This window comes from Hippocampus guttulatus, chromosome 4 (genome assembly GCF_054856545.1).
Source record: "Hippocampus guttulatus isolate MCC_2025c chromosome 4, RoL_Hgut_1.0, whole genome shotgun sequence".
Lineage (NCBI taxonomy): Eukaryota > Metazoa > Chordata > Actinopteri > Syngnathiformes > Syngnathidae > Hippocampus > Hippocampus guttulatus.
Genome location: NC_141264.1, coordinates 3,180,526 through 3,196,278, shown reverse-complemented (window position 1 = coordinate 3,196,278; position 15,753 = coordinate 3,180,526). Strand labels below are relative to the sequence as shown.

At 41.8% G+C, this 15,753-nt stretch overlaps 1 protein-coding gene across 2 annotated transcripts in view; it reads right to left on the bottom strand.

The window, feature by feature from the left end:
- agbl1 (AGBL carboxypeptidase 1) overlaps window positions 1-15,753 on the bottom strand; it is an 86,087-nt gene that overhangs the window by 12,981 nt on the left and 57,353 nt on the right. For both annotated transcript variants that reach the window (XM_086109870.1, XM_086109871.1), the window contains 5 exons: window positions 12,214-12,394; window positions 4,687-4,816; window positions 1,950-2,081; window positions 1,739-1,801; window positions 1,201-1,314 (listed from right to left, as the gene is read on the bottom strand). In XM_086109870.1, coding sequence (XP_085965996.1) covers window positions 1,201-1,314; window positions 1,739-1,801; window positions 1,950-2,081; window positions 4,687-4,816; window positions 12,214-12,394 — 620 coding nt within the window. The remainder of the gene's footprint in view (window positions 1-1,200; window positions 1,315-1,738; window positions 1,802-1,949; window positions 2,082-4,686; window positions 4,817-12,213; window positions 12,395-15,753) is intronic.

Here is a 15,753-nt window from a genome sequence, read left to right as displayed (position 1 = left end):
ACCCAAGTGAGCATTGAAGTCCTCGAGCAGAACAATGGAGTCTCTCCAGCAACCCCTCCAAGGACTCCAAAAAGGGTGGGTACTCTGAACTGTTTGGTGCATATGCAGAGGGATATTACCATTACCATCTCGTCCACCTGGGTGAACCCCAATGGACAAGCATCAAGTAGGAGGGCAATAAGTATGCCCACACCTGCTTGACGCCTCTTATCGTGGGCAACTCTACAGTCGAAGAGAGTCCAAACCCTCACAGAGAATAAGCTGAGTGTGGAAACAAGCCCGACTAGATATAGTCAGAGCTTCTCGACCTCACACACTCCTTCCCTGCCCCGAGAGGTGACATTCCATGTCCCAAGAGCCAGATTCTACAGCCGGGGAGTACGGCTTCTGGCCTCTTGTCCACCTGGGTGAACCCCAATGGACGAGCATCAGGTAGGTGGGCAATAAGTATGTCCACATTTGCCTGGCGCCTCTTATCGTAGGCAACTCAAGAGTGGAAGAGAGTTCAGCCCCTCACAGAGAATAAGCTGAGTGTGGAGACAAGCCTGACTATAGTCAGAATTTCTCAACCTCACAGGCTCCTTCCCTGCCCCGAGAGGCGACATTCCATCTCCCGAGAGCCAGCTTCTCCAGCCGGGGAGTAAGGCCTCTGGCCGCTGCCCAGCTCACACTGCAGCCGACCCTCTTGCCTCACCTCCAGGCCTAGCTCCAGAGTGGGTCCCTGCGTCCGGGCAATGGAAAATTACGTTTATATCTGTAAATCAACATTGGGAATCTGTGACGCAAACTTCCTCTGGTCCCACACCTAGGCCCTGTTTACAATAGTTGACTTTGCTCGGGGCATAAAGCCCGAGGCAAATAAACTACTAGAATCATTGGTACATACAAACCCCTCCACCACAATAAGGGAATGGCTCATGAAGAGGTTGATTTCTCACCCTTCTTACATTCTTCCATTTACTTTCGGTATCTATCACTGTCCTCTGTCCCTTCAGTCCAGGTTCTGTTTGAGATGTTTTCCTTGAATTATTTTTTTTCAAATAAAAAGACACCAATGAATGATATTCATACCCTTACAGGATGTGTCAACTCAACTCCGGTCAAGAGTTGAATACAGTTTAGAGGAGTGTACACGACACAGTCACGATTATGAATGTTGTGTGAACAGTCTGGAAACTTGTAACTTCTAATTTCACAAACCTTGTATATTCCCTGGTCAAACCCATTGTAAGTGCTTTCCATGGTATAACTTCTCAGCACGCCCAACTCTTTCCAGACAACAATTCTGGCAGTGGCAGAACGGGACTTCTCTACCTGAGAAAACCAGATTAGTAATGATTAGGAATTGGAAAGAAAGGCACAATATTAGGATTGATATGATTCTAATAAATTGCTTATTTTGTCACTTCATACAATTCGGATGATGATGCTCTTACATGCATTTATTTGTAAAAACTAAAACAAACATCTACCAAACTACCTGCAGTGAATATAAAATCAATTTTTGTGGTTTAAAAAAATATAAGCATCAGAGAAATCATTTAAAATCTGTATTCCCTTTATTGTGGTGGAACAAGTCATGGGAAACCTCAGAGACTGTATTGAGAAGTACATGGAGATGTATGTGTAAATTCTAACTGACGGTTTTGTAAAAGGCAGATGAGGTCATATTTAATGTTTGCTCTTTATTGATCAGACTGACAAATGACAAAACATGAAATCAAGTTGTTCGTATTACCGTATAGCTGCAGCTGTTAAAAGAGAAGGCTGGTGCAATACGATCCAAGGCCTTTGCAAGAGTCTCGAAAAAGAAAAAGTGAAAAGAACGAAATAGTTTTAAGCAATGCCACCGCAAAAAAACAAAACAAAAACAGTTTACATAAAAATCACAACACTATAATTTTGACATGAAACCATATCACGATAGTGTTGCTTTGCATTTGTCTTACCCTATATCCAGGGTCCTCTTTCAGTCCTGCAGTGTCAAATGTAGAACCTGATTGCCATAGAGTTTCCTTTACACTGCAGCCATACAGAAAAACATTTTTTTTCCTAGAATGCCCGTGATAGTCACAGAAGACCTGGAAGAAATATTAGACATTATGAAATTTAGAAATGTACACCAACAAAAATAAACAGCATTAAACATCAAGACACGCTCCCCTCCAAACCCCAGGACATTTCCTTTCTTTTAGCTGTCAACTGAAAATATTTGGGTTTGACATCAAAAGATGAAAGGAAATAACCCTAACACTGAAACTTTTAATTCAAGATATTTACTTCTGCATTTGATGCACAAGTTAGCCCATTATTTGTTTGAAACCACCCATTTTGTGACTAAAAATATTGGAACACGTGACTGAGATCTGTTCTGTTGCCCTGGCGTTTCTTACTACACTAATTATTTAAACAATAAATAGCAATAAACGTAAACGTTTTAGATTTGGATTTGTCTCTGAAGATTCCATTTGTAAACGTGAAGAGTTGCAACCTACACAATCACCAAAGTGATGTCTATGAGAGAAAAACAAACAACTGTGAAGCTAAGAGAAGATGGGAAAATCCCATCAGACCAAATACTTCAACATTCATCAAAGTCAATACATTTACAACATGAACCTATTGGTCGCTTTAAAGAAAATGTGAAAATAACTGTCCTAATACAAGCATCACAAAGATGTACTGATAAATTCCATGTCCTGCTCCACACTCTTCAAATAAGGGTCACAGAGCCATGTATCACCTCAGGCATCACTCTAAGTTCCAAACAAAAATACACAGGATTGAAACATCTAAAACACGACACCATCGTTCAACTATGCAAGTTTCCTATATATAAGCAGACTATATGCGAAATATAATGTCTGTGCCATATTTATATATATATCTGAGGTCAAAGCATGATTGTGTTGTTCCCAACACACATACGGGGTAGACCGGGGGTGTCCAAACTCAGTCCTCAAGGGCCACTGTCCTGCCTGTTTTCGAGCTCTCCCAGATGCAACATACCTGATTCAAATAATCAGGAAGGTTCTAATGCTGCTTCAGAGCTGGCTGATGAGGTCATCATCTGAATCAGGGGTGTTGCAGCTGGGAGAGCTGGGAAACAGGCAGGACAGTGGCCCTCCAGGCCTGGAGCTGGACATGCCTGGGGTAAACACATTGACAATGTGACATCATTGTTCAACAAAACACGCTTCCTATGTCACAGTGGTGATTCTTTGCGATAGCTACACCTGCGTTGAACATGCACTGCCATCTTGGCACCAGTTGGAAGTCGAGTAGATTGACCAAAAAGCTCAAATCTTGGGCCGTTAACCAGCACCCTCTTTAAGCATTCCCAGGAGTGAGGTTTGACAAATGTACACTTGCACAGCTGAGCTGGCATCCGATACACCAAGACATGAGCACACAATGTGCTAAATGTATTGTTAGAGGTTGATTTGTTCTACATACAAAACGTTTGAAGCCAACTAATGATTCATTAGCGGAATGTTTAAGGGAATGGGTTATGGAAAGTTCTTTGCACCACTGGGAACATTTGTAAACACTGATGACTTCATGTGTACAAATGTCTGACAATGGCAAATCTTGTCTTTGTCTTTCTTCAAGAACCTTCTGACAAAGATTTTAGATTATCATTTTATAGAAAGCACTTACGTGGAAATTGATTAATAACTCCAAATAGTAGAAAGAGTAGAAGCCAAAAAAAGCAGACTTCCGTTGCGGCACCCAGGGATTCCCATTTTCGCAGATGGGTTTTCAGTTTATATACAGTATATATATATGTATGTATGTATGTATGTGTGTGTGTGTGTGTGTGTGTGTGCGCGCACAGACACACATGATGGCACGGTGGTCGACTGGTTTACACGTCTGCCTAACTCATGACCTTCCTGTGTGGAGTTTGCATGTTCTCGCCATGCCTGCGTGGGTTTTCTCTGGTACCGGTTTCCTCCCACATTACAAAAACATGGTAGGTTTATTGGACACTCTAAGTCATGGATTCTCAATTAGAAATGCAAATGGTCCAGAAATTAATTTTTTGAGGTTGTCATAAGTCTACAGAGCATGAGTGGTGGTGAAAAATTTAGGCCTTTCTTTTTTTTCTTTCTTTCTTTGTTTTGTTTCATTGTGACTGTTTTTTTGAAGTTTGTGTGATTTCTTTTTCGTTTTGGAAACATTGCTCAGTTACCAAAAGCAGTGAGTGTTCACTGTATCAATATTTTGTCACTGAGAATAAAAGCAATACAAGAGAAATATAACAGACTAAGTTTCCTCAATCTCAGAATTTGTGAAGACACCAAACTACTAAATAATAAACTAAATATGAACAAAAAAGATCCGTACCATGGTCTTTCCAACTGCAACACTACCTAAAGTACTTTACCGGAGTTGAATGATCGGCATTCATCACGTTCATCGATAGTGTATAATATTTTGGAAGGAGCACGACTCTTCGTTTTTTAATTCACTCCTAGGGTAGACTATATTGTGTTAATATCATGTCACACTATTTACATCAGACCTTTATCGCAATAGGTGGAAACCAAAGTTGTATTAATGTTTCCCATTCCAAACAGTACTACAGTGAAACGAAATAAACAAACATCATTGCTTGTTGGGAACATAGCATAAGGTGTCACATGTCTGGAAAGGACACCAGCAAGAAAATATCCAGTTTACCAGAGGAGTCCGTCCAACACTGTTGAGGTAGTAGAGGAAGCCTTTGGTATGGTAGATGGTTGGACAAAGAACAGGGTCTGGTTTACACCACTGACGATTCAAATCCTCTCTGTTCAGGTCACAGCGATTCCTGCGGTGGAACAAAATACATGATGGATGTTGATTGAATTTGGGCTCTCTGATGGAATTTATAATTCTTTGTGCATGTCGCTCAGCTTTCTTTTAGAAAACAGCTGGAGTTACTGTCTTTTGAACCCAAAGACCACGTCCAAAATCTTGCAGTGCTGATAGACACAGACCTGACTTTCAGCAATCATATATCAAATCAATCACTAGAACAGCCTTTTACCAGCTGAAATACAGATGTAGACTGAAGGGTTGCATGCTCCAAGGAAACCAGAGAAACACATCCACACGTTTTTTTCCAACAGACTTCATTATTGTAATGGTCTTTTTTGCTGTACTCCCTGAAAAGAGCATCAAACAGCTGCAGCTCAACAAAGACATCAGAACATATTACTCCAGTCCTGAAGGAGACTTTACACTGGCTTCCACGAGCTGTATAATAGATTTTAAAATTCTGCTCGTGGTCTGCAAATCACTGATTGGTTTTGCTCCTGAATGCATTCATGAAATGCTGATTGACTATAAACCCTGTAAACCTCTGAGATCTGTAGACTTGGGTCAATTAGTGGTGCCCAGAGTTCAAAGTAAACATAGTGAAGCTGATTTTAGTCATTATGTTGCGCACAAATGGAATAAGCAAGCAACAGTAGTGAAGTCAGCCTAGAGTGTAAATGCTGTTAAATTCAGGTTACAAACTTTAAAAAATATCTTTGATTAAGGTCCCCTCAATCATTTTTTTTTTTAGATATTTGAGAAAAATCCATGTTATTTCTTTACTTCTAAATGTTTTGAAGTTTTCCCTTCATGTGCTTAAATGTTGTCAACGTACATTCTGGTAATTTGTGTATGGTACTTTTGTTTTGTTTGCTCTACTTTTGAAGATTGTGAACTGTTGTACAGTATTTGTAAATTCTTGTAGTTTTTGTGTCTTTGTTTGTGTGAAGCATACCGGGTTGCCGGGTGCATGAAATGCGCTATATAAATAAAACTGCCTTGCCTTGCCTTTCAACCTCGTGCTGTGGTCATAGAACAGCCATGATGAAAGGTGAAGAATGCAGTAGTCAATTCAAGTCAAGTCAGCTTTTATTGTCAAATATGCAGAGAGCACAGATGAAATTACTTTCTGCTCTCAATCACAGTGCAATCATGTAGTGCATTGAACACACACAGCTTGTGTTCAATGTGGTGCATTGAACACAAACGTTAAAAGTCCATAAGATATAGATATATAAATATGTTAAATAAGAATAAATAAACAAATAGCAACAACAGACAAGCAAGGGCACTTGTGATTATTGTATATTCATAGTTACTTGTTTTAAGTGCAGTAATCGGAAGGAACTAGAGTACCCAGAGAAAACCTATGCAGGCACGGGAAGAACATGCAAACGCCACACAGAAAAGCCTGAGCCCGGATTTGAACTTTCAACCTCTGCACTCTGAGGCAGATGTGCTATGGTGTTAAAACTTCTGATGGTGTTTAATTGGCCAAAGGAAGTCACTACTATTGTGAATGATTCCTCCCACGGCACACAGAAAACTGCTGTAGGAAGTGGTTCAGTGTCCATGCTCACCCTGGACCTGTCACTCCCATGACACCACAAATAGAAAGAAACACACATATAAACAAGCATCACTTTCTAACGGGGATATGGTTTAAAAATATATATGAAGATGATAATAATAATGTGATCAATTATTTTATTTCTACAATGATTCAGAGGGATTATCTCACACTTTTGCCATTATTTATGATTACATGCTTTCACTGGTCGTCCAGTGCTTAGCACGTCGACTTCACAATGCAGAAGTCGTGGGTCTGGCCTCCCTGTGTTTAATTTGCATGTTCTCCCCGGGCTTGTGTGGGTTTTCTCTGGGTACTCCGGTTTCCTCCCACATTCCAAAACCATGCCCTGCGATTGGCTGGCAACCGGTTCAGGGTGTCCCCCGGCCTCCTGCCCGAAGACGGCTGGGATAGGCTCCAGCACTCCTCGCGACCCTTGTGAGGATAAAGCGGATCAGAAAATGGATGGATGTTTTCACTGGTCCGAAAGTAGTCCTCATTTTGCTTGCTAAATTGTGACGTCAAGTTCCCCGTCTTTGTGGATTTTGTAGTGCACAATGAAGTTAAATGTTGTTACTGTTGTTGTTGTATTTTCATTCTGTGAGTTGTAAAGCTCCAAACATTAGTTTGGAGCTGCTCCCATCTGCTGGTCTTTGATGTTACGATATGCGCTCTCAAATAGTTAGTGTGTTGCTCCTGTATTGCATATATGTTTGTTACATAACATAACACATTGTTACAGTGTCCTGTGATTCTTTGTTGCTTTGTATTCAAGTTGTTACTTCTTCCACATTGTCAGAGAGGCAGGTTAAATGTAGTTATTCGTCTGTCATCATCGCAATATATTATTATTAAATATGATATATGATGAAAATAATGGATCACAATACAACTGCTGCGTAATTCCCCTCTGCCAACAAGTTGTGGGCCTTTAGCACCAGATAGAAGCTGCAACGTTCTGTTCGTCTGGTGAGCAAAATGGAAAGTAAGACAATGGCTAGCGCAATGAGTCAGCCACTGACTGAGACAAGTAGCCACTGGAGCAGACTTTTTTTTTTTTGATGGGAGAAGGAAAAACTACGTCGGGAGACAAAGTTTTTGGGTCACCTAAGACGACAAGGGCTCAAAGACATTAATTTGTATGATCCTGGTGACAATGAAGCAGATGATGACGATGATAGAACATCCGGCATGAAGAAAGTTTGTTGCTGGCGATGTAGCGGCGGCAGATGATGGACGAAAGGCACCTCAAATATTGAGGAATTATTATGCGGGTGGCAACATAAATTCATGGTAGTATGGCAGTAGTTTGTCATTGACTTGGTTGCGTATATGGTGTTCGCTGTACACTCTCAAGCAACATGTGGTAAAGCTATTGGTTTTTACGACCCGTTAAATACTGTAAGTACTTATGGAAATGTACTAGTCTTTGCATCTTTGGCTATCGAACAGCTCATGTCCATGGATAGCTGCGTCCCAGGCTTGCACCACCACTTTACAACTAGTGCCCCAGAATTTTTTTTTCACTGGACCTTGGTAACATTTTGATATCATCAGGGTCTTATTTATCTGAGTGTTTTTCAGATACATCCTCACCTGTGTGGACACACGAACGTCTTTTCCCAGTCATCACTGTGCTGGGTTTCAAGTGGGACCACACTTATTCCAGGACACTACAGTGAGTGAGTGCAAAGCAGTTTTGCTTGGATGTATAAAGCTAACTCAGTGACGCAAATATCAAGAGCGGACCACTGCGGCTGCACCAGTCCTCTTTAGACTTAATTTCCTAAAATGCCTTTTGCCATATCAAGCTTAAAATTGAACTTGTGTCTATTTGTTTCCCTGAGTCAAGGGCACCAATTTTTTCCTTGTTTTGGGGAAACTAGACAAACCCTTGACTGTGTGAGCCATGATTTATTAACCCTCTTGGGGCAGGCGATGCAATTTTGCAACAACTAAATTCTAATCCCCTAATTAATCCACGTTCATATTTTATGAGCCCCTTTTTCCTCAAAAGTACCACTGCAGACCTTCGTTGTGCATGAGAAACAAACAGTTTCCCCAATAGCTCACTAGATGGCGAGTTTTCTCACTTTCAACACGCCTTCCTTCTTGGGTACTCATGAAAGGATTTTCGAGGCATCCATTTCATAATTGTATTACTACCAATCTCCTTTATTTTGAAACCAAAACTGTATAAGCTGAATCATGACAGTATAGAGATACAGTATATGCCAATTTGTAGATTTTATCTCCTCTGGTTTTTCCCCCAGGGCCAGCTCAATTTCATTGTTGCAGCTTTGCAACGTTTGGCCGGACTAGTACCAATGGATGCCACATGCTTTGTCTTCGAGTTTACCTACTGTATATTTTGAGCAACAGTCTATACAAGGGGTATTTTCCTATCACCAGTGTTTACTTATTGATTTGAGTTGTCATTGATTGTGCATCCTATGGAAAATGAAATAATTTGGAGTGAAGTTAAACACTATAAGAGGCAGATTTGATCAAACACAATGGCATAATGCGATGTTCATTTGACTGTTCAGTGAGCAAAACTGATGTAGCCTAAATTCCATTGCACATTTTATCTTAGTATATATCTTTGTTGGACTGGAAGCTTTTTTAGTAAACTCGCTAGCAGAATACTCTGGTTGCAGGTGTGGTGCGTTATGGCAGGCCGACAAAGATCTTATTCACTCAAGGAAGCCATTGAAATGTTTTGCCTTCCTGATGGTGCTTTATCTGAGATCGAATCCATTTCAGACGATGAAATTGGTGATCCAAATTTTGTTGAACCTGCTGAAGCATACGAGTCTGACTTCAGCCTTGATGATGATGAGACACTGGGAGCAATAGCAATACCTAATCCAAATACACTTGATGTTGAAATTCATAACGTACATGCAGACAATGACACTGAGGTCCCAGATGATGATGAGCCTCAGCCCGGGCCAGCTCCTCTAAACAAAGTTTTTTCTTGGAGGCAGAGGAAACCCCCAGCAGCTGACAGACACCCTTCATTCCAAGGACCTGCATTCTCACATTCACCAGATGAAATACCAAGTCCAAAGTGGTATTTTGATCAGTTCATGGATGAATCTGTGTTTGAACTTATTTCTGACCAATCAAACCTGTATGCTGTTATGAAGAATGGCCCAGAACTAAGAACAACCCCTTCAGTTGAGGTCAGACAAGACCGATTCAATCATTTTCCCATCCATGCTGATAAACGTGGACGATGCAGTGTGCACAAGAATGGCTACACACAAATGGCCTGTATGAAGTGCAAAGTATTTTTGTGCTTTACAAATTGTTGTCAGACCTGTCCTTCTCAACTAGGATTTGAGACGTCAATATTATTATTGGTATTATATCTCAATATTGTTTGATGTTGGGGATGAAAAGTTATTAATATTGTTCCTAATCTATACCAAGTTGTTTTTGTTGTTATTCTTCCACTTTAAAGTACTTTGAAACATTGTTTTCAATTGTTTTATGCAAATTCAGTTAGTTTTCATACCATATTAAGTTTTTGGCGTTAATTTACCACACTGGGCCAATGTTGTCAACCTGCAACATTCCAGAATACATTACATGTGAAGCTTTTCCTAAAAAAAAGTCTGTATTGTGTACTACTACCCCATATGACAATCTTCCCCAAATATCAGATTTTTCCTGTGACAAAAACTTAATTTGCGCCCGAGAGGGTTTTTAAACGACTATGATTGGTCATGCTTGCCATTTGCGCTGGAGAAAACACAGTTTACTGTCTATTTTTGCATTAGTTGTACCTGACATGCCTGGCATTACCAATCCAAACACATTGTAGTTTTGAGTGACATTTTTAATTGGCGCTCTTTTCCAAATTTTGGCCTGATCAGTATTTGTATGTGCCTCTTTTACTTTGAGTGAGAATAGCTAAGTCTGACTGACTCTTTTATTACGATAGAAGGATGGTGCTGTGTTCGAACGTGACTTTTTGAATAGCGGGCTGGTATGTTACCCAGCTGACTTAGACTCTGGCATGGAGCTTATCTCTTTTCCAATGTACAGTGTTGTCAAAAATAAGAATCCTGACCTAAACCAACAAGTCGTGGATTTGAGATCTTAAGTTGACACCTGGGGGACTGTTTCCATGACTCGCTGAACATGCGGCAAACATTGCACAAACAATGAAACCGTGTCCTCTTGTCCCGATTGCAATGTCCATTTGCTTCATGTACAGCACTTTATATATAGCGATAGTTGTTTTGAAGTGCTCTATAAATACAGTTGAGTTGAGTAAGGTGGTCGGTGCCTGTTATGGCGGCAACCCCAGAACTCACTGGTGGACACTGACAGGAAGGGATGCCGTCAAACTGAAGGAGTCCTATAAGGCCTTTATGGCCTGTGGGACTCCAAAGCAGCTGATGGGTACCAGCTGGCCAAGCAGAACACAGCTTCAGCGGTCACCAAGGCAAAAACCCGGGCATGGCAAGAGTTCAGTGAGGCCATGGAAGCCAACTTCCGGACAGCTTTGAGGATATTCTGGTCCACCGATGTCTCAAAATGGGTAAGCAGTGCACCATTAACACTGTTTACAGTGGAAATGGGGCACTGATGACCTCGACTCGGGACATTGTGAGTCGGGGGGCAGAATACTTCGAAGACCTCCACAACTCCACCAACACGCCTTCCTTAGAGGAAGCACAGTCAGGAGACTCTGAGGTGGGCTCTCCTGTCTCTGAGGTTGAAGTCACCGACGTGGTTAAAAAGCTCCTTGGTGGCAAAGCCCCAGGGGTGGATGAGATCTACCAGGAGTTCCTCAAGGCTTTGGACGTTGTGGGAATGTCCTGGTCGACACGCCTCTGCAACATTGCGTGGTCATCGGGGAGGGTGACTCTGGATTGGCAGACCGGGGTGGTGGTCCCTCTTTTTAAGAAGGGAGGACTGGAGGGTGTGTTCCGACTACAGAGGGATCACACTCCTCAGCCTCCTTGGTAAGGTCTATTCAGGGGTGCTGGAGAGGAGGGTCCATCGGGAAGTCGAGTCTCAGATTCAGGAGGAGCAGTGTGGTTTTTGACCCGGCCGTGGAACAGTGGACCAGCTCTACACCCTTAGGAGAGTCGACAAGGGTACATTGAAGCTCGCCAAATCAGTCTACATGTGTTTTGTGGACTTGGAGAAGGCTTTTGACCAGGTTATGCGCAGAGTTCTGTGGAGGGTGCTTTGGGGTTATGGGGTACCGAACCCCCTGACATGGGCTGTTCGGTCTCTATACCACCGATGTCAGAGTTTGGTATGCATTGTCGGCAGTAAGTCGGAATCGTTTCCAGTGAGGGTTGGTCTGCACCAAGGCTGTCCTTTGTCACCAATTCTGTTCATAACCTTTGTGGACAAAATTTCTGGGCCCGGCCGAGGCATTGAAGGGGTTGGTTCTTGAGAACTTGTAGCCTATGTTCTCTGACAGATTCTATTTAAGTGATTCCTTGATTCAACAAGTGTGGTGCTCATCAGGTTTGGGTGTAGCTTGTGAAATTGAACTCACATTTCCCAAATTTGTGGTTTGTCACAGTGACTTTATGAGTTAACAAATAGATGGGGTGCGCTTACTTTTTTCATCGAGAGTTAGAAAGATTTTTTTGTGCCTTGATAAGTTGAATTGTCATTTGAAAACTGCATTTTGTGTTTCCTTGGATTGTCTCTGAGTGATGTTAAAATTGATTTGATGATTTGAAACCGTTGTGTTATACATATGGAAAAAATAATTCTGGACGGGGGGGCAAATACTTTTTCACACCACTGTACACGTGATTTCTAAATGTGACTTACTTCTACCTCTGCGCCATACTCACATTCCATTAATGACCCCATCTGGGTTTAGCATCGGGATGATCTTGAAGACAAATGTCTCTCTCAATGCCTGGGCGATTGGATCACGACTGCAGAGAAACTCAAGGGTGCCTTTCATTCCCCAGCTGGCATTGGATTCACCGGGATGAACACGACTTGTCAGCACAATGCAGGGACGGTTACCTAAAGAAGAGACATTGATAGTGTCTAGATTTTTTTTCCCATTTACTCGACAATCGCAAAAATGGTTGCCAGTAACATTGTTTGTAAAAGAATACTAAGAAAGATTGTATCACCACTGATTCTGAAAAGTGCTTCCCATCAGGGTTGCATGTAGTCCACTAACCTCTGGCAACTGTGAACTGGCATTTCAGCCGGCACACTCAACCACAGGGGGATTAGGCAAAGTCAGCTTTATTGTCAAAATCTTAACATGTGCTAGGCATAAAATGTAATAAAAATGACATAGGTTCAGGGGATTGGGGTTGTCACTCAATAACTTTCATTACGTTGGTCTGACTGAGCTGCTGATCTCGAATGGGTGTGTTTTGAGTCGTTGTCCCTTTCCTTTTCAGGATTAGAAAAAAAATTACCTCTTATTATTCTGATGTAGTCAAATTGATCCTGGTTTGTCAGTATGTGATCATAGGGGTTGACCCAACCTACAGTAATTGCAAAGCAAAACCACGTGGTTCTGATTCAGTATACTCTGGCTTGAATTTACTTTTTGAGGTACACGTTGTCAGGTTGTGAGGCCAAAGTGCCCATGAGTGAGGTGTGGATGATAAAAGATGTATAAATGATGTAGCAGGAGCGCCATCTCAAATGAGGCGATTGTGATGTGATAGATTGATTGCGAAATGAATTAAATTGATGAATGGGTTAACTCCCAGAAATAGGTAGTTCATCCAATTTGAATTTGGAATTGATTTCAATTGTAATTTCCAATTTCAAGGCTAGGGCGCGCCACACCCATCTTATTATTACAAGTCCACACAAACCTATGCATATGGTATAGAATCTATACAATTTTTCAGGATTACCCAGAGGTGGGCAAACTACGGCCTGCGGGCTGGATCTGGGCCGTTGGTCTTTTTAATCCGGCCCGCCGAAGGTTGGTACACAATTAAGGTTCGATTTGAATGATTGCGTTCATTTCATTGGACTTGTAATGACTGGCATTTCAACACCAGGTGGTGCAGTTACTTGAAGTTGCAGAGCACAGGGAGGGAGGGGGACACGAAGAGAGAGGGAGAGAGAGAGATCGAGGGAGAAATCTTATCTACCACCTGCAGAAATGGAAATTCCCGAACCCGGTAAAAAAAAACGTATGTATTATACTTTCTACTACTATATTACATTCATTCATTCATTCTCCGATCCGCTTATCCTCACAAGGGTCACGGAGGGGGGTGCTGTATAGCCTATCCCAGCCGTCTTCGGGCAGGAGGCGGGGGACACCCTGAACGCAGGGCACACAGACACGAACAACCAACCGCACTCACACTCACACCTTGTGACAATTTCGAGTGTTCAATCAGCCTGCCATGCATGTTTGGATTGTGGGAGGAAACCGGAGTATCCGGAGAAAACCCACGTAGGCCTGTGAGAACATGCAAACTCTACACAGGGAGGCTTGAGCGGGAATTGAACCCGGTACCTCTGCACTTTGAGGTCAAAGTGCAAACCACTGGACCACCGGGCCGCCTACTATATTACATCTATACTATAGATTGATATGCTATCTTTATAGCAAGGTGATATTATATATATATATATATATATATATATATATATATATATATAGATATATATATATATAGATATAGATATCCATCCATCCATCCATTTTCCGAACCGCTTGATCCTCACTAGGGTCGCGGGGGGTGCTGGAGCCTATCCCAGCTGTCTACGGGCAGTAGGCGGGGGACACCCTGAATTGGTTGCCAGCCAATCGCAAGGCACACAGAGACGAACAACCATCCACGCCCACACTCATACCTAGGGACAATTTAGAGTGCCCAATCAGCCTGCCATGCATGTTTTTGGAATGTGGGAGGAAACCGGAGTACCCGGAGAAAACCCACGCAGGCCCGGGGAGAACATGCAAACTCCACACAGGGAGGCCAGAGCTGGAATTGAACCCGGTACCTCTGTAATGTGAAGCCGACGTGCTAACCACTGGACTACCGGGCCGCCCGATATATATATAGATAGATAGATATAGATATAGATATAGATATGTGTGAATATAAAATAATTTGTTATGCATAGGGTGTTAATGCTGATTGGCTTGCAGTAGAAGTATTGTGATGTTGCTTAACTGCTATGTATTATGATGGCTTGATGAATGGAATTGATGCTTTACTATTAGTTTTATACATGTACTCAGCAACTGCCTCATATTTATTATAATTTGATGTGTTCAATGCCCATGTTCATGTTGGTCTCACGAATATGAAACGTGATGGGATTTTTCCAGTGTTAGGCCTATGTGAAGCTGATGTAGTGATATGTATGTATTTGGAAATGATGGTTGACTCTGAGGAAGCTTTAAAATACAAATAATCTCACTAGTATCCAAGTGACAGTTGTAACGAAGGGACACACGCGGTGTCTTTTGTCGTGCAAAAGTTGCCTGTGAATTCCCATTACGTCATTGTCAACTATTACATGACTCATGGTCGAGGAATTTTTCTCCATTACATTGTTGGAATGTTCGAGATGCCCCAAGGCTATATAAGGCAGCTGCCTTTAGGCTCAGGGATCTCTTCTCACGAAACGGGAGAAACGGATGAATGATGGAGACGCTCAACACACGAAGAAGAATCGTTTTAATGTGAAATAAAATGTTGTTTTTTTAGTTTGTGGCAAATTAATCTTTTAAACAAATAATTGAGCCAATTGTTAAAATTATTTTATTTGGGGGGGGCCAATACTCTGTCTTTTGAGAGGAAACATGTCTTTATCTTCCATAATCAGTGAGGGCTCGCTTCAGAGGTGAGGAGAGTTGTCAAAAATTACTTCAGTAAGAAATAAGACTTTATTGAAAGCAAACCTACTTAAATCCTAGCTCGTAAGGCAGTTCAAATTTATAATAGATTTTCAGGGCATCAACATCAATCAAACAAAAATATAATATAGGAATACACACATTTAAGATATTGGCCCCAAAATATCACTTCACCGAAAACAACAAAATTACATTGTGATGTTTTTTTCCCCCTGTTCTTCAGTTACCTGGTGATGTCCGGGGGGCCGAGCCTCCTGTTGCATACCTTTTGGCTGTTATGATTAGCAGGGACAGTGTCAGATTGTTTGTGCATTGCTCGCACCCATGGCCAGTATTATTCACTCGTGTTTACGGTCTGCGGTACTTTTTGAGTTGTGTGTTTCCTGTACGTACATTCTGTTGTTGTGACTGTTGTTTCTATCTTGTGCTACAGTGATTCAGTCTCCTTCGTTATGTTGAGTTCCCGGCGGCATCCTTCTGCAGTGGCCACGTCCATTGCATTGCATTTAGATTGGTCCTAGTGTTTTTG